Here is a 20123-nt window from a genome sequence, read left to right as displayed (position 1 = left end):
TAGGGGCATATTTATCAAGGGTCGAAGTGAATTCGAGGGAATTTTCGAAGTAAAAAAAATTCAAAGTAGTTTTTTGGATACTTCGACCATCGAATAGGATATTATGACTTCGAATTTACTTCGACTATTCGACGATTCAATAATCGAAGTACTGTCTCTTTAAAAAACCTTCGACTTCAATACTTCGCCAAATCAAACCTTGCCAAAGTGCTATGTTAGCCTATGGGGACCTTCCAGAGCATATTTGTTTTCGAAGTTTTTTGTATTCGAAGGAAAATCGTACGATCATACTACGATCGGAATACGGATGTACAATGCAAAAAACCCTAAGAATTCGACTTCTCGTAGTATTCAATTCGATGGTCGAATTTCGAAGTATTTTTCACTTCGAAATTCGACCCTTGATAAATCTGCCCCCTAATATTTGAAATCCAATTAGAGGGCTGGTTCTCCTTTAAGTTAACTTTAAAAGGGGCAGATTTATCAAAGGTCGAGGTGAATTTCAAATGAATAAATAATTTTGAGCTATTTTTTGTGTACTTCGACTAGGGAATAGTCTAAATTTGATTTGAAAAACAAAAAAACAAAACCAATATCGAAATGTATCATGTACTGTCTCTCTAAAAATTCGGCTTCGACCATTCGCCATCTAAAACCTGCCGAATTGCTGTTTTAGCCTATGGGGGACCTCCTAGAACCTACTTGGAGTCAATTGGTGGACTTTGAAAAATCTAAAAATTTTTGGGGGGGAAAAACTTTGAATCGAATTCGACCGAATGCGCTATTCCTTCGATTTGTATGATTCAAATTCGCCCGAATACGGACCTATTCGATCGAAAACGGACCTATTCGGCCAAAAAAAATGTGACTTAATTTTGGTTGGTATTTTTGAATTAGAATTTCGAAGTATTTTCAATTTGAAATTAGACCCTTGATAAATATGCCCCTTAGTGTGTTGTAGAATGGCCAATTCTAAACAACTTTTCAATTAGTCTTTATTAATTTTTGTTTATAGTTTTCTTTTTAAATTATTTGCCTTCTTCTTCTAACTCTTTCCAGCTTTCAAATGGAGGTCACCGACCCCATCTAAAAAAGCAAATGCTCTTTAAGGCTAAAAAATGTATTGTTATTGCTACTTTTTATTACTCTATCTTTCTATTCAGGTCTCTCCTGTTCATATTCCAGTCTCTTGTTCATATCAATGGTTGCTAGGGGAATTTGGACCTTAGCAACCAGATTGCTGAAATGGCTAAAAAGCTAAATCATTCAAAAACCACAAATAATAAAAAATGAAAACCAATTGCAGATTGTTTCAGAATATCACTCTCTACATCATACTAAATAATAAATTCAAAAAACCCTTTAGGAGCAAGATTGGGCCTAAATTTGCACCGTTACTTCTGGTCTCTCTTACGATGCTCCTTCTATGAATGCTGCCTTCTCTTGCTTCACCATGCAGTCATGTGAGAGTGCAGAGGTGGTGGGGAAGCCCCCCTAGCTAATGATTATGGTGATGATTAGTGACGGGTGATTTTCTCCCGTTTCGCTTCACCAAAAAATTCGTCAATTTCGTGCGAAATTCACAAAATGGCGAAAAATTCGTGAAACGAGAAAATTGAAGCCCGCGTCAATCTTGATGATGGCATTAAAGTCAATGGGAGTCCGAATAGTGTTGATGTGTGCAGGTTTTGACACAAGCAAATTTTCGGACGCGCGTCCTATATTTTTTAAAGCCGGAAAATTTTCGGTGGAGTTTCGCGAATTTATTAGCCAGTGGATGAAATGCGGAAATTAAAGAGGAATTTATTTTTTACTGCCTTTTCTTCTTATCTGATATAGGAGTCACTGACCATAGCAACCCAAAAACAACCGACCCGCAGGTTTCAGGATCACCGACGGAGATAAAGGCATTTTGGAGATGGTCTTTGACTTACAAGATAATAACCATAAGAAATGCCCCAAGCAACCAGGGGTGCCAAAAGTGAAACCCGTGCCGGTGCTCCTATCCGGGGATTCTTCCAGCGAGCACCACGGATCGATCATTTTCCTTCTTCTAAAGCCAAACTTCAACTAAAAAAAATATGCTATTTCATTCCATTGCACATGCGTCTGACTGGGAAATTTGAAGAAAGAAAAAGGAAGACGATTGCTCTGTGGTGCTGTTTTCTCCTGATAGAAGCACTGGCCCGGGGTGTCAGCTAAGTAGATACACTTGGGGGCAGGGTCGGACTGGGTCGGCGGGATGACGGGAAAAAACCCAGTGGGCTCCGGCCCAGACCCCCTCTCCCGATCTGCCTGCCCATACAAAAACTATATGTGGTGAGGCACGCGGAGGTTTGTAACTAGTACCCCATTCCATTTGGTCTTAAATGGATTTTACTGTCAGTCTACAGTCTACAGTAATATTGTGAGACAATTTGCAATTGGTTTTCATTTTTTGTTTTTTTTTAGTTATTTAGCCATTTCTTCAGCAGCTCTCCAGTTTGCACTTTCAGTCATATGGTTGCTAGGGTCCAAATACCCTAGCAACCCTTCATTGATTTGAATAAGAGACTGGAATATGAGAGGTCTGAATAGAAAGATGAGTAATAAAAAGTAGCAACAACAATACATTTTTAGCCTTACAGAGCATTTGTCTTTTGGATGGGGTCAGTGACCCCCATTTGAAAGCTGGAAAGAGTCAAAATAATAAGGCAAATAATTAAAGAAAAAAACTATAAAAAAATTGAAAAGTTGCTTAGAATTGACCTTTCTATAACATATTAAAAGTTAACCTAAAGGTGTGCCATCCCTTTAAAGAGCGTGGGAAAGGAGAGGGGGTGAGATTATTGCCTTCGTTAATTTAGATTTTATGCAGCAGCTCTTCAATATACAATTTTAGCAATTTGGTTGCTAAAGTCCACATTATCCTAGCAACCATGTATTTTTTTAATGAGAAACTGGAATATGAATAGGAGAGGCCAGAATAAAAAGATGAGTAATAATTTGTAGCCTTACAGATCGTTTATATTTTAGATGGGGTCAGTGACCCCCCATTTGAAAAGCTGGAAAGAGTCAGAAAAAGGCAGCAAAGAATTCAAAAACTATAAAAAAAAATAAATCAGCAAGACCAATTGAAAGTTGTTTAGAACTGGCCATTCTGTAACACATTCAAGTCAAGTTAAAGTTGAGCCACCACTTTAACCTGAAGCTGCACCGTATGTTTTATAGAAGAGAAAAGCTGCTGTTCCAGCTTGGCATAAATGAAATATACAGGACACCGACTGATATTAAAGCAGAAAAACCTGTTTAATGATGTATAACTCTTGGTTCAAAAGTACAACTGACATCGGCTGTAAAAAAAAAAAAAAAAAAGAAATGCAATATTTTTCATACACTGAGAATATGATCTGTGCCCTTAAGAAATGTCAGACTGGGCTGCCACAATACCAGAGGATTTCTGGGCTCTAAAGGGCCCCGGCCTAGGGTACCATCACACCAATCCTCAGATTTCCAGGCACCCCATGGGCAGGGTGCTGAGCAAGTCCCCCCAGTGGTGTAACTAGAGATGGCCAGACCTGGGTGCAGGATGTGCAATTGAGCCCCCCCAATATATGCACCCCCAGTAATTATGCCATTGGTTCCTTCCACAGGATCTGAGGTCCCTGCCCACTGCCTAGTGCAGTAATATAGAGAAAGGGGAGGGTATCAACCAACACTATGGTTGTTTTTTCATTATATTAATAGTTTATACATGCTTTTATACAAGAGAGCCCCCTGCTGTTATGTCCAAGATTAAATTGGACAGAAATGGAATCAGGAATTGCCTCCTGACCTTCCATAGAACTGAGTTGATAAGCGCTAAGAGACGCTTCCTGCATCAGTAATTTCAGCATTTGCCTTTCTGCCAAAACAAGCAGCAGAGGGGCATGTTAAACATTTGTGACATGCAAGTCAACTCAAAAAAGGAAGACGTGTATGCCCAAATATGGATAGAGACCACAGGCTCTGGGGGTAAGGGGGAGAACAATTTAGGCACAAATCACACCCAAGTTTTTACATGTTGATTTTAAGCAAACATCCCCTTTATTTGGTTTAACAGCGGGGCCTGCACGACAGCTTCTCTGATTGGCCCTATAAGGCGGCTCAGTCCGACACGGCACAAAAAGTACCGGGAATACAAACAGGACTTTAATATATTAATTACTGGCTCACAATAACCCACAACATCAAAGTTACACCTTTTGGCACAACAGCAGTGAAATAACCCAAGTACTCTTTCACCGATTACCTATGCACACCGTGCACTTATTCTGACGTTTCCGTACACACTTTTGGTGACGACGCACAAATCCTGAGTACAGCGACCCACGGAAAGGGTCTCACAATTGTCCAATAGTGACTCTGTGGCTTCACAATGAAGCAGACACTCTTGGTATTGGCTGGGATAAGGCACAATGGAATATGAGGGGAGGGGAGGATATACATTATTTATATTATACAGAATAGAATATATACCCTTATAACTGGTGCATTATGATGTCATCTTATTATCAGTGCTTTGTGATGTCACCGGGGACCCTTGCATATTTTAAAACCTAATGCACCCCATGCTTTAACATAAGGGATATTAGGAGGAACCTTGGCATTTCATGGGGGCCTTAAAAAGACAGCAGAGCCTGAGACTCAAGACATACAGTAAGTGCATAGGAATATTAATAAAGGTAATAACCGTGAAGCTAGTGGGCTTTAAAGGTTCCATGTGTGTAACCCTAAGGCATGTGGAATACAGTGCAGTTGGACAGTAGTATCGGGAGTTTCCTCTCCGGAGTCTTTACACGATATGGGAATGTATTTAATTCTGACGGATTTCGCAGCAGGAACCAACCAATCGGCTGCTTTTGTGCAGTAAACAAGAGTCTTGAGCAGCAAAGGAGAAAATAAAAAAAGTCTTAAATCTTGATCTGCCCAGTGTGATTTCAGTCTGCCCAGAGCAGATTATTTCCATCGGTGTTGGACCAACGAAGACTCGTCATTGACGGTTTCCATGTCGTCGCGGCGATGCCGGTTGGGAATCAGGAGCAGGATGACGAGCACCAGGAGGATGATGCCGCACAAGCTCATGAGGGAATAGGATATGATCCACATTATCGGCTCCCTGAGTGGATTCCTGACTATGCAGTTGCTCGATACGTCAGACGTGCCGAACGGACCCGCTATTTCAGACACAGTGATGCCGGACACCTCTGAAAAGACAATGACAGGGCTGAGTTAGAAGAACCCAATGCTGCACAGAGAATTATCACATGCATTGGAAAAACATTTTTTTCATTAAGGTATTGGCTACATTCAGCTAGTGGCAACTCCAGCTAGTGGCACGTGTACAACATCTCCAGCTAGTGGCAACTCCATCTAGTGGCACCTCCAGCTAGTGGCACCTCCAGCTAGTGGCACCTCCAGCTAGTGGCACCTCCAGCTAGTGGCACCTCCAGCTAGTGGCACCTCCAGCTAGTGGCACCTCCAGCTAGTGGAAGATAATGGATAACGCTTGACTTTTTAATGTCCTTTCCTCTTCCTCAAAGCTTATGTTTTTTTTAGATCTAAGTGCATTTTCATCTTCCGCCTTGATCTTCCTTGATTTCCTCTTCTCGCCCTCTCCACTCTGTGGCCTCTCACCTCCAACCTGCCCTCTCTCCTCTCCTCATCTCTGTACCTCGAATCTGCTCTCTCTCATTATGTGATCTCTGTGCCTCCTACCAGCTCCCTCCCCAACCTCTGAGTCTCCACAGATCTCAGTGACTTATACCCCTTGCTGATGCTGAACATAAAGAGTTTGACTTTTTCCATTCAGTAAGCAGGTGACATTGACTAGTTATCCTGTCAACATCAGGATACAGTGCTAGTGTGGGACAAAGCCTGTCAACTGACAGATGGGAAGGATTTTGGTCTTGTTGTTAATTTATAACCCATGACTGCTCCCTGTTTTGAATAAACTGAAAGACCTGAATAAAGCAGAGGCAGCTTCCTGCTCCTTAGTCCTGCCTGCCCATAAACATCTGAAAGCAATAAATAACCTTGGATGTTACTTTATGGCCAACACGTAAATGTTATCACTCAGTACACTGCAAAGGAAAACACTCATGCAATACACAAAGTCCCTGTTGTTCAGGCTATGGGGCTGTTCCAGCGCCGATTCTAATGAAGACAACGCCTGAGACTACTCCTTAAATGCCGCCCCTCCCCTCGCAGGAACACTAGGGCGGTGAGCTCAACTGCGCTCTCTCGCACTAGTAAAGCAGAATTTCTGGTTTCAAAACCGGAGATTCAGCTCTTTAAAGTGACAGGAGCTGCTTTTTGCCGCCCTTGGAAACTTATCTGGTGCTGCCGCCTGAGGCGAGCGCACCTGGGCTGCTCCTGCTGAATTGTGCTTAGTACAGTAGAATACCTATGCTGCCATCGTTTTATGGGGTCTCTTTGTACAGACTATAAGTAAACTTAGGGGGCTGTTCCTGCTGAATTGTGCCTAGTACAGGGGAATACCTATGCTGTCATAGTTTTATGGGATCTCTGTACAGACTATGAGCAAACTTAGGGGGCTGTTCCTGCTGAATTGTGCTTAGTACAGGGGAATACCTATGCTGCCATATTTAATAGGATCTGTCTGTACAGACTATGAGCAAACTTAGGGGCTGTTCCTGCTGAATTGTGCTTAGTACGCAGTACACTTAGTCCACCTTTCTTACCTGCGCAGCTGCTGACGGCAAAGCCAACTCTTTTCTCTGTTCTGTCGAAGATGACATAAAAGCCTTCCATGACCGTGGCGCCAATCACCAAAGCGCTGGCCGAGTGGGAGATGCCAAATCGAAAGCAATTCAGACTCTCCTGGAGCGTCAGCACAGACTGGATATAGAGCTACAAGGGAAATGCAATGAAAATGTGGGGGTGGCTCAGGGAGGGGGGGAATATGCACAGGAACAATTTGGTTATAATTTACATATAAACACTGATAAGATGTTTTTAAAGGTGTTGTTCGCCTTTAAATTAACTTTTAGTATGCTTTAGAGAATGATATTCTGATACAATTTGCAATTGGTTTTCATTTTTTATTACTTGTGGTTTTTGAGTTATTTAGCTTTTTATTCAGCAGCTCTCCTGTTTGCACTTTCAGCACACTGGTTGCTAGGGTCCAAATTCCCCTAGCAACCATGCACTGATTTGAATAAGAGACTGGAATATAAATAGGAGAGGCCTGAATAGAAAGATGAGTAATAACAAGTAGCAATAACAATACATTTGTAGCCTTACAGAGCATTTGTTGTTTTTTTAGATGGAGTCAGTGACCCCCCCCCCCATTTGAAAGCAAGAAAGAGTCGGAAGAAGAAGGCAAATAATTAAGAAACTATAAAAAAATAAAGACTAGTTGAAAAGTTGCTTATAACTGGCCATTCTATAGCATACTAAAAGTTAGGTTAAAGGTGGACCACTCCTTTTGGAGAAACAAACAACAAAGTGCCAACCTGAGGTTTGAGTGTCAGCCGGAAAGATTGGCTGGTGTTGGTGTCTCTTAGATAGATTGAGATATCGGGGAAGTAGTTCCACGGCTGCTGAGTCTTATCCCAACAGGCAAGTTGGAGGCCAGCCCAAAACTCGGCATTGAAGTTCTGAATCTACAGACAAGAGCAGGAAGATTAATATGCAAATAGTAATAAATGCCATTATGGGGGTTATTTACTAAAATCCGATTTTTTCAGATTGATTATTAAAAACAAAATACACCCAAACTAGAATCCACAATTTACCCTTATTTATCATTAAAAAAACACAAAAAAAATCAGATCGGCGAAAAACGAAACTTTTTCAGGATTGGGACAGGAAAACCACAACTTTTTGCGGATTGGGGCATGAGAACTGCAACTTTTTTGGATTGAAGCACAAAAACCGCAACTTTTCCGGTTCGGGGCACGAAAACAGCAACTTTTTTGGACTGGGGCACGAAAGCCGCAATTTTTTGGATTGACGCACAAAAAAAACTCAACTTTTTTGGATTGTCGCATGAAAACCACAACTTTTTTAGATTGTCGCACGAAAGATCAAAATTTTTCGTGAAGTCGCCGGAAAAGCCTGAAATGTTTGGATTATCGCATAAAACTCAGTGCAGACAGTAATATCAAATTGCAATTAGGACCTCTGCCATTAACTTCTACAGGACCTACACAGGTTGAAGATGGAGTATTTTCGGATTAGGACTTTTTGCAGCCTCGGCAGTATAGTAAAAAAAAAAAAATTCAAGATTTTTTGTCCACTAAAAATTCGAATTTTGTAGTTAAAAAAAAGAAATAGAATTTTTTTTTACCATTCGGACTTAATATATATAATACTTAATAAATAACCCCCTATACCGGGTATACTTTCCCTACAAGCAGGACAGTGCAATGCACAAGGCCGGATTTCCCCCGGTGGTGTCCTGAGGCCGCTTGCTCCTAGCGCCTTCCATCTGCCCTCTTGTGCAGACTCCACCCCCCAGGAGCACACGTACACATGCGCTGGAGCACCAGGGACCTGTGCATCCCTAGTGCACCTTACTATGCAAGAAAACATAAGGCTCCGCTCCAAACTCACACTCCCTTAAAGGGATCCTGTCATCGGAAAACATGTTTTTTTCAAAATGCATCAGTTAATAGTGCTACTCCAGCAGAATTCTGCACTGAAATCCATTTCTCAAAAGAGCACACATATTTTTTTATATTCAATTTTGAAATATGACATGGGGCTTGACATTTTGTCAATTTCCCAGCTGCCCCATGTCATGTGACTTGTGCCTGCACTTTAGGAGAGAAATGCTTTCTGACAGGCTGCTGTTTTTCCTTCTCAATGTAACTGAATGTGTCTCAGTGGGACTTGGCTTTTACTATTGAGTGCTGTTCTTAGATCTACCAGGCAGCTGTTATCTTGTGTTAGGGAGCTGCTATCTGGTTACCTTCCCATTGTTCTTTTGTTTGGCTGCTGGGGAGGGAAAGGGAGGGGGGGGTGATATCACTCCAACTTGCAGTACAGCAGTAAAGAGTGATTGAAGTTTATCAGAGCACAAGTCACATGACTTGGGGCAGCTGGGAAATTGACAATATGTCTAGCCCCATGTCAGATTTCAAAATTGAATCTAAAAAAATCTGTTTGCTCTTTTGAGAAATGGATTTCAGTGCAGAATTTTGCTGGAGCAGCACTATTAACTGATTCATTTTGAAAAAAAAAATGTTTTTCCCATGACAGTATCCCTTTAACTTAAAAGGCAACAGTCACACTGGGAATATTGAATCTAACATTTTTAGGAAACCGACTGCAGGCAATACTTTATTAAGAGCCAACAGCTGTCACCCTAAGCACACTATACGGAGCATTCCTTATAGTCAGTTTGTTAGATATAGGAGGAATTGCAGTCAGGATGTTACATTTAAGGAGCAATTGAGACTGCTGGGTGATCGATTACAAAGAAGGGGTTATCCTAATGAGCTGATTTGGGCATCTTTTGACAAAGCAGAAAGGTGCCATACAAAAGAAAAGATTAATTCATCCACCAAATACATCACAAAGACACCAGGAGTGAAGGGGAAGAATCCAATTTATTGTACTACAGAATATGGGAAGATCGGTGGCATCATTAGAAGACACCTTCCTGTATTATATAATGATGAAAGGTTATCTGAGATCTTGTCATTAACCAATATTAAATGCTTCTCAAAAAAAGCTCCCACTCTAGGGAAGATTCTAGCACCCAGTCTGGTCACCTCTGCTTCTAAAAGTCCCAGGGATAGTTGGTTATCAATAAAAGGATCCTATAGATGTGGTGCCACCACCTGCAAGACATGTTTGATCATATCCACAGGGCCAGTTTTCAAATCAAGTGCCACTAGAAGGACATATCAAACAATGGCTTCTATAATTGCAATTCTAAAAGGGTCATATACATATTGGAATGCAAACACTGTGAGAAGCAATATGTGGGACGTACGACCAGTTGCCTAAAAGAAAGGATAAGGGAGAATATAAGGGCAAGTGAGAAAAAAGATGAGGGGTCCCCTTTGGGTAAACATTTTGATATATATATATGTAGAAGCATCTGCACTGAATCAGTTTATTCTATTTAATCACTGTGGAATGAATTTCTTTATTTCACAATATGTAAATTTAATTTTTGATCCTGCACCCAATTTATTAAGTTGGGAGTGCCAACTTCCATTCAGGAAGTGACATTAGCCAAGTGTCAGTGAATATGCTCAAAAGTATCTGTCACAAAACAAATACTCCCCCTTCCTTCCCAATTATGTGGAACAATCCTGTCTGGGTTGCCAGGTATTTCTCAACAGGATGTAAAATATTTCCTTAAGACAGAAAAATACAACAGAAATAGCCAAATAAAAACACTCTATTCTATTTAGTGGAACTCACTCATGTATTATAAGGGATAATGTACCCCCTACTGTAAATGAAAAGGATATTAGAAGTCACTGAGGGGCATACCTCGCAACATTTTTGAAATAAAAAGAGGGATAAAAAAGTTGGCAAGCCCATTTTGTGGCCAAACTCCCTAATTACCATGTTCATTTTACAGAATTTGGCAGGTTATTTGAACATATTTCTGTGGTTTTTTTTCAGTTATTACAGTTTTGCTAAAGAAGGTGAATTGCCCTTTAAGCTGTGAGTATAACTTTTCCCACGAGACCTGTTATCTTATATTGTTACAATTACTTATTTGCTTATCTTAAAATTGTTACAGTGCAGAGAAAAACGCGACTTTCCAGTATAAAAACGCGACTTTCCAGTATAAACGAGGGACTGCTGGTTGAGCTGTCAAAAGAGGGACTGTCCCTCTAAAAACGGGACAGTTGGGAGGTATGCTGAGGGGTTCTGTGACCATATAAAGGCACAAGGCTGAGTTATACAGGGAACTCTGAATATCACTCATGTATTATAAGGGATAATTTACCCCCTACTGTAAATGATAAGGATATTAGAAGTCATTGAGGGGTTCTGTGACCATATAAAGGCACAAGGCTGCAGGCTGAGTTATACAGGGAACTCTGAGTATCACTCATGTATTATAAGGGACAATGTACCCCCTACTGTAAATGATAAGGATATTAGAAGTCACTGGGGGGTTCTGTGACCATATAAAGGCACAAGGCTACAGGCTAAGCTGCAGTTGGGCTATTTGGCACATAGGTTAATACATCAGCTCAGACAGAATATCCTTCCTAGACAACAATGTTAACAGTGACACCAACCTGTGGCCACTAGAGGTGTAGTGTAGGTGTAATTCATTAAGACACGACAGTATAATTATGTTAATATTACTGCACTGTCATCCTTAGAATACTTTGCACAGAGCCCTCGGACTCTGCAATTTGAAGGTTTTCACGAAAAAAATTGAGCAATTCGAAAGTTTTCACTAAAATCGAGCAATTCAAACGTTTTCACACAAAAAAAAAAAAATCAAGCAATTCAAAAGTTTTCATTAAAAAAATGTTTGTGCAATTTGTACTTTTTCACGAAAAAAACGAGCAATTCAAACGTTTTCACGAAAAATTTTGAAAATCGGAAATTCGTCGCAAATTCGTGCCTGGCGATTTTATTCGCCCATCACTAGTATTTCATATATAAGAAGAACTGGTGTTTGTAGCAAAAGTCAGTCTTTCCCTATGGGCCTTGAGGTGTATCACAATGTATGAGATAAGCAGGGTTTAAACATACCAGAGATGTCTGTACAATGGCATCCACCATGGCATTGAAGACCTTGTCGGGAAGGCGCAGCAAAGTCGTGCCACTGTCCACAATGGCTTTGTCAGAGTTGTACTGGAAACACCAAAAGGGAAATGTTCATTTAAGTCCCAATGTAGCTCAACACTGGTGTAAAAACCTATTTATTCCTATACTAGTCAAGATTCATGGGATTTTAATTCTGCTTGAATGTGAGGCAGATCATTTCCCATCTAAGTGACGTTTACGGCCAAATATCCGCAAATTCTGCGTAGCCCCCATGGCTACACAGCAGCTTGTTTATATAAACTATAGTAGTACTTATCTGTTATCTACTGTGTATCCTGTGCTTGAATGGCTGCCCCCATGGCTACACAGCAGCTTGTTTATATAAACTATAGTAGTACTTATCTGTTATCTACTGTGTATCCTGTGCTTGAATGGCTGCCCCCGTGGCTACACAGCAGCTTGTTTATATAAACTATAGTAGTACTTATCTGTTATCTACTGTGTATCCTGTGCTTGAATGGCTGCCCCCATGTATATTCATTATAGGTCATGTTGCTGGCATCCCGGTGCCTTTCTGCTATTGGCTGGAGGCCATAAAGTCACTTAGGCAGATGGCCCAGAAATCAGTGGAATAACAAGGAATAGAGACACACAGAACCACAACATATTTACAAGCCTCACATATAAAGGTATAAAAGCATTAAGGTACCACGGTGCAGTCCAGGTTCAGGTTCTGACCGCCAACTTCAAACTTCAGCACTTCAACTTGATAGTACCACTCCTCTGTAATGGGGGTGTACCAGATGTCCCCTTTGTACAAGCTTGGCTCAATGCCACCCAGAACCTAGAAGAAAGAACAGAGACTTGTTGAGCAGATGAGTAGTAATGTACAGTAGCCTCCAGGTCATCACTAGACTGGCACTGGGAGTATTGTCCATCTAACAAACTGTGAAGAGTGCCAAGACTTCTGAGCACCACATCTTTCGTGTTATATTAGAAACAACAATGGCACTAAGGGTGCATTCTCACCTGAAAAGCACCCAACATCGCCACCACGTCTGCCTTCCATTCACTGGGATGGGAAACTAGTACTAGCTTTTCAGCCGGACTTTATTGAGGGGAGCACCATAAGATTAAAGTGAAAACTAGGGTTTGCAGACAAGACAAAGCTGGAGGCATGGATGTGAACTGTCCAAAAGATCCTGAATATCAAGGTTTGCTCAGCAGCCCTATTTGTAGGCTCAACCATTAAATTGTTTTAGTAGCCTTCATCAGTGATGAAAACCTCATTAGATAGCTCTTCAATTGGTCCATCAAGATATTGGCCCTGATCTATGACAAAACAGCAAAATGACCAAACATATGAATTGAATAATGGTCATCTAATGGAAACAAAAAAAAAAATACTCAAGAAAGGAGAAGCAGTCATGTCATTAGTTCTTAGACTGAGCAACTATTTCCATCAGGGCATTTGCAACCCCTAGGGATGGACTTCCCTCACATGGTTTATTGCGTTATTGATGACACTAAAGTGGCATATGGGTATGATACTCACAAGGCTGCCTGCGTTGATGCCATTGCCAGGAGTAGGCTGTCCTGCCCCACACATCTGCATGGAGAAGATATCTGGAATGTTCCGTTGTTGAACAAGGGAATCAAAGAATGGTTCCACGGAGCTTGAGGGCTGAGACAAAAACATATAATCGGTACTTATGGTCACCACCAAACATCCCTGCACCCAACCACTGAGTTCCTTCCTGGAAACTTCACTTTAAATCTTTCCTCCAAAGTTGATGTGAAACACTTATTTCCATCTGCCCATGGAGCCACCTTGGGGCCTGGATGTGGTCAAGACCTGTACCTTTGGAGATACCACCCTTCCTCTGCAAATTTAGATGAATTAACGCATAATGTGGGGGAATGGAATATATTGCTATGTGAGCATGGCACCTGTTAACTTATTAACTGGTCAAGTCAAGCAAGAAGTCTACTAGATTTATGACCACCAGAGGGTTAATGCATAATTAATGTGTACCTTATGCTCAGCTTTAGTTTATCTAGTTTACTTCTTAAGTTGAGATTGTGTGGAAAGAAGAAGGTATTTAATTATATTCCCCCTCTGAGCCAATAGGAAAGCCACAAGTATAGCATTACATGCACAGCTGTAACCTGCATGATGTAGCCATCTAGAACTGAGACTGGGTCCCCTGGTCAAATTACATTTGAGTGAATATTCACTCCTCTTTCTACTTTTTTTTTTTATATACAGCCCTGCTCTAGGATCAACATTATCCTACCCGGGCTACCACTGAGAAGCTATACTATATATGTGTGTGTGTGTCATGTAAAATTGCCCTAAGAGAAGAAGTAAAACTACCTTTGACAAAGTGCTGTATGCCAGGCCTAGGATCCCTTGCCAGTTGATGTTGGGCAGAAAGAAATTGTCAGACTGAAGGATTGAAGCGATGTTGATCAAGAATGTGCCATTCACACCTTTAGGCATAGAGACCACATCCTTCCCCAGCAGTCCAGTCCAGCTCCCTTGTGTATACCGAACTGTCACTTCTGTATTAAGATGCTGATATGAAGTTGACCTGCAAAGATTGAGACAGATTTGCTTTATTTGTTTGCTTCTGTGAAATCCAGCCTGCCAGAAAAACAATGTTCGATGCACTGTAACTGGCCTTCATGCTGGGCCCCCTTAGCTCATAACAAGGTTACAGATATATAGAAACATTGGGGTAACAGTCACCCTGCTATAGATCCAGGGGTAGCCAGGGTACAAATAAGCACTCACCCCAAATCTCCCCCTAATTGGCCTTCAGACTGGGCCCCCTTAGCTCATAACAAGGTTACAGATATATAGAAACATTGGGGTAACAGTCACCCTGCTATAGATCCAGGGGTACCCAGGGCACAAATAAGCACTCGCCCCAAATCTCCCCTTAACTGGCCTTCAGACTGGGCCCCCTTAGCTCATAACAAGGTTACAGTTATATAGAAACATTGGGGTAACAGTCACCCTGCTATAGATCCAGGGGTACCCAAGGCACAAATAAGCACTCACCCCAAATCTTCCCCTAACTGGCCTTCAGACTGGGCCCTCTTAGCTCATAACAAGGTTACTGATATATAGAAACATTGGGGTAACAGTCACCCTGCTATAGTTCCAGGGGTACCCAGGGCACAAATAAGCATCTCTACAGTTGGATACCTATGGTCCAGTCTATTAGAGTAGCCAAGGGTCTTGTCAGCTGACTTACCCCAGATCTCCTGCAGTCAATTGCCTAACCCTATCCCATGTGTTATCAGTGTAAAACACTAATTAAACATGATAACAGTTTAACTAGTTCTTATTTTGGAAAATAAATGTGTGTGGGGGGGGGTGATACAAAGCATCATCCAATGAAACAGAGCTTCAAGGCCTAAATTATAATAAATAGGTTCGGTTTTAATTATCAGTTTACTTAAAATGTAAAAAAAACATAGAAAGAAAAATTCATGAATAAATACAGCAAAGCACATGGCCTATGCATGGTTGCTAGGGGGATTTGGACCCTAGCAACCGGATTGCTGAAATTGCAAACTGAAGAGCTAATGAATAAACAGATGAATAACTCAATAACCAAAAAGTATATAAAAAAATAAAAACCAACTGCAAATTGTCTCAGAATATCGTTCTTTGCATCATGTTAAAAATTAGTTTAAAGGTGAAGACCCCCTTTAAAATCCACCTGCGCTGACAGTTTCACATGATTGCCATTCCACAGGACTGAGAGACGACCAGTTATGTGACATTCCCCTATGGGTTTCAGTGAGGCAGCAGGCAAGAAGCACAACACAAGCAGGGAAAGTAAAGAGCAGAAAACAAGAAACACACAAGGAAATAAGGGAGATTGTTTCCCAACACAAAATTCCGTTTCTCACAATTCTGCAACATTGGCCAAGAGAAACATCCTGGACTCACATTCCTAAATCAGACTCAATACTAGACCAGAACTGGGCAACACACAGACCAGAAAATAACTTTGTGTGTTCTTTCTTTCTAGAACAGGAATGGCAACCATGTAAAACTGTCAGCGCAGGTGGATTTTAAAGGGGGTCTTCACCTTTAAACTAATTTTTAACATGATGCAGAGAACGATATTCTGAGACAATTTGCAGTTGGTTTTTATTTTTTTTTATATACTATTTGGTTATTGAGTTATTCATCTTTTTATTCATTAGCTCTTCAGTTTGCAATTTCAGCAATCCGGTTGCTAGGGTCCGAATCCCCCTAGCAACCATGCATTGATTTGAATAAGAGACTGGAATATGAATAGGAGAGGCTTGATAAAGATGAGTACCGTATATACTCGAGTATAAGCCGAGTTTTTCAGCCCCCAAAATATGCTGAAAAACTCTACCTCGGCTTATACTCGGGTCAAGCGCAAAAACGGTCGCCGGCGCCTAAGAATATTCGCCGGCGCCTTAGAATAGTAGCCGGCGCCTAAGAATATTCGCCGGCGCCTTAGAATAGTAGCCGGCGCCTAAGAATATTCGCCGGCGCCTAAGAATATTCGCCAGCGCTTAGAATAGTAGCCGCCGCCTAAGAATAGTCATCCAAAAACGAGATTGAAACTTACCAGAAGCTGCTGCATTTCTCACCCTCGGCTTATACTCGAGTCAATAAGCTTTCCCAGTTTTTGGAGGTAAAATTAGGTACCTCGGCTTATACTCGGGACGGCTTATACTCGAGTATATACGGTAAGTAAAAGTAGCACTAACAAAAATATTTGTGGCATTAAAGAACATTTATTTTTAGATGGGGTCTGTGATCCCCCATTTGGAAACTGGAAACATTTAGAAGAAGAAGGCAAATAATTCAAAAACTATAAAAAAAAAAATAAAAAATGAAGGCAAGTTAAAATGATTAAATGATCCATTCTATGACATATTAAAAGTTAACTTAAAGGTGAACTGCCGCTTTAAGAGCAAGATTCAGGCAGGAATTGCCAAGAAATGTAATTGCCAAATATTCCCAATTTTCAACAGCAGCATTTTTTCCACAAAGGCAATTCACAAAAGCAACACTAGGGGGCAGTCTGTTGACACTGAATGCAGAGTATGCAGACCAGCCTGCAGCTCCGGAGAATGTGATTGAGAAACAATATAAGGAACAGAATAGGAATAAAAGGTTCTGCAAGTCAGCTTCCAAAAAATGCACAGCCTAAAACTATCCATGAAAGTCAAGTTATCCCTCCGATACTGTGGAATGGTCGGATGGACAGGCATGGGGTTTTGGGGGTAAGCGCTGCCTGAAGCTCGGCACTCTTGCAAACTTCTACTTTTAACCAAGTCTAACCAGGGCACAATCTGCAAGGAGACGTGGGATTCCTCCAGGTGCTCCACTTTTTCCCCTATTCTAAAAAGATACAGGAAGATTAATCCTGATAAAAGTGACCCTAGTGTATGAGCGTGTGAATGTAATAGGACTTTAGATCATAAACTCTTTTGGGGAAGGGACTGATGTATAATCTCTGTAAAGTGCTTTGAAATATATTGGCTCTATATAAATAAAAGATAATCACAATATACTCTTTTAGGGTAGGGGCAGACGGGCAGATTCGGGGAGATTTAGTCGCCTGGCAACTAATCGCCTCTTCTATGGGGCAACAATCTCCCCAAACTGCCTTCTTCCTGCCTTTAGTCTGCTTGAATGAAAAAACGCCAGCGCAATGCACTCGCGGCACTTCGATTTCCAAAATCGCCCGAAGTTGCTTCAAACTTCGGGCGATTTCGGAAATCGAAGCGCCGCGAGTGCATTGCGCTGGCGTTTTCTCACTCAAGCAGGTGGAAGACAGGAAGAAGGCAGTTCAGGGAGATTGTCGTCCCGCAGAAGAGGCGATTAGTTGCCAGGCGACTAAATCTCCCAGAATCTGCCTGTCTGCCTTACAATTCCTTGTTTACAGCATAAAGGGGAAGTTATCACTAATAATAATGGTGTTTGTTGCACAAGGACAGTGAAACCCCCCCACACACACAAACACTTAAAGATAATAAAGGGAAGATAAAGCCAAGAGTGTGGGAAATGTCACAGTAACAACAACATGCCACATGGAATCCCAGACTAAAGGGCAAACACGAGTCAATACACAGCAAAGATTCATGGCACTGGGGTCTAAGGGCAAAAGCTTTACATTACAAAACATTGTCCAAAGGGGGATGGGAGGGTTAGAGTAATAAAATGGAAATAAGAATCCTTCTATCTGATCAGTAAATTGTGGTTCCTCCTCAGCAACAGTAACATCACAACTCAGAGAAGAATTCAGGCTATTATTAATTATAATGATAATAATCATCAGCTGGGCCACCTGCCCCCCAATAAAACAACAAAATGATCACAGGCAATAGTCATCCTCCACCAAGCTGACCTACAGTCTTGTATCTAAAGGTGGCCATAGACATTAAGAGTTTCTCTCCCTAACAACCAACTTTAGGGCAATCCGACAATTATCGTGAGTTTAGTGGGGAACCCAATGATAGTTCACAGTGAAATGTATCCATGTAAGCCCTACTTTAGACTGTAAGCCCTACGGGGTAGGGTCCTCTAGCCTTTTGTTTAGTTGACACTGAGCACTTAATCTGCATTGTAATTATATCTTATATTTTTGTGAATTGTATTCTAATAATGCACTTATTGTTACTTTTTATTCCAATGACCCCTTGTTTGTTACTACTAATTTATTGTTTTGTTGTACAGTGCTCTACCATCAAGGAGGGCTTTACAAATAAAAATATACATACATACATACATTATCCAATTGTTTGCAGTGCCAAGCAGGCAGCTAGCCACAGTTTTCCTGTCTTCAACTAGACAATATCACTTGAAATCTTTTTAGTTGATGGACAAATCGTACATTTAAGGGCAGAGAGACACGGTCAGATTAGGAGAGATTAGTGGCCCGGCAACAAATCTCCATGAACTGCCTTCCTGCTGGCTACAGTGTAAATCTCCAGCGGGATGGCACTTGGAGCACTTCAATCACTGTGAGGAGACTTCGGGCAACTTCGGAAACAAAGAGCTCTGAGTGCCATCCTGCCGGTTGATTTACATTCTAGCCATCGGGAAGGCAGTTCGGGGAGATTAGTCGTCCCAAAGAAAAAGAGGAGATTTTTCACCCCGAATCTGACCGTGTGTCTCTGCCCTTAACAATCATTTCAGGATAAACTTGGTTTCACGATAATGAAAAGATCTTAATTTCTATGGCCACTAGGGTTGCCAACTTTTTTTGGAAAAAAATACCGGCCTTTCCATATATTTAGGTTTTTTCCCAATTAATAACATTAAAATACCAGCCAGGTGGCAACCCTAATGGCCACCTTTAGGCATCTCCCTGCCCCAGCCCTGTCTGCAGATCACTCAAACACACAGTGGACAGTCTTCAGTCCAACGACACCAAACCGTTTCAGAACATAAAAGCTCCAGAACTGAAGTACATAGGAATGAAGAGAAAACCAATGGATGAAACTACAACTGGAGGAGGCCCTAGAGCCAGGGGGGTAACTATAGAGGAAGCAGAGCCTGCAGGGAGGCCCAGGGAGCCCCACGAACGGGGCCCTAATTAATTAATTAGGGCATATTTGGATAAAAAGGACAACCTCTGGTTTATGTTGAAAGCCCTAAAATTAATTTGCTGTGGGGCCCAGTAACATCTAGTTATGCCACTGCATAGAGCCCTTATGTATAACCTGTAATATCCTTATCTCCCCTGTAATAAGCAAATAGCCTCGTAAACTTCTCCCACCCAGTTACTGACAACCACTCCCAGTTGGAGAATTCCATGAATATTTTATTACTCCCTGCTGCCCTGTATACACACCATGACCATTCCCCCTGTAGAACCATCAATCAACCAATTTATTTATATTTCAGGCTGACATTTATACTATCCCGTTCCCTACATCTACTACCTTAATACCCAAACCAGCATTCAAAGCCCTTCTGTCTATAGACACACTCACTATATTAGACCATGGGGAGAGCGTTCCATACGACACATATTAAAGGGTATACAAACCCAAACATCACATTTTGCTGAATGAATGAAAATATAATTGAGCAACTTTCCGATACAGATTCACTACACTTTATTAAAGTTATTTGTAAATATAATCACTGCTGAAAGCAGTGCCTGTCCGTCCCTTTGTGCACTCCTGGTTCTGACTCTTTAAACAATGTAGCGGAGGCCAGCTGTCCTCTAGCTAAGATTCCCACAGTACCATAAAGAATATAATGGCTTCAGTTTTGATTCATGGGGAGAATTGGCCGACATTGAAATTTACTTTTTAAATATTTTATATTTGGGGATGGTTTTATATTTCTGCTATACCTACTGAGGCCT

General features: G+C 41.3%; 1 protein-coding gene across 1 annotated transcript in view; it reads right to left on the bottom strand.

The window, feature by feature from the left end:
- Positions 1 to 3264: 3264 nt before the first annotated feature.
- The window catches only part of bace2.S (beta-secretase 2 S homeolog), a 42184-nt gene continuing 25325 nt past the window's right edge, over positions 3265 to 20123 (bottom strand). The window contains 7 exon segments of the mRNA NM_001089747.1: positions 3265 to 5225; positions 6723 to 6891; positions 7497 to 7646; positions 11725 to 11826; positions 12449 to 12583; positions 13295 to 13423; positions 14117 to 14333. Coding sequence (NP_001083216.1) covers positions 4978 to 5225; positions 6723 to 6891; positions 7497 to 7646; positions 11725 to 11826; positions 12449 to 12583; positions 13295 to 13423; positions 14117 to 14333 — 1150 coding nt within the window. The 3' untranslated portion in view covers positions 3265 to 4977.

The sequence above is a fragment of the Xenopus laevis genome, chromosome 2S, assembly GCF_017654675.1.
Source record: "Xenopus laevis strain J_2021 chromosome 2S, Xenopus_laevis_v10.1, whole genome shotgun sequence".
Classification (NCBI taxonomy): Eukaryota; Metazoa; Chordata; class Amphibia; order Anura; family Pipidae; genus Xenopus; species Xenopus laevis.
This window is presented reverse-complemented; position numbering and strand designations above follow the sequence as displayed.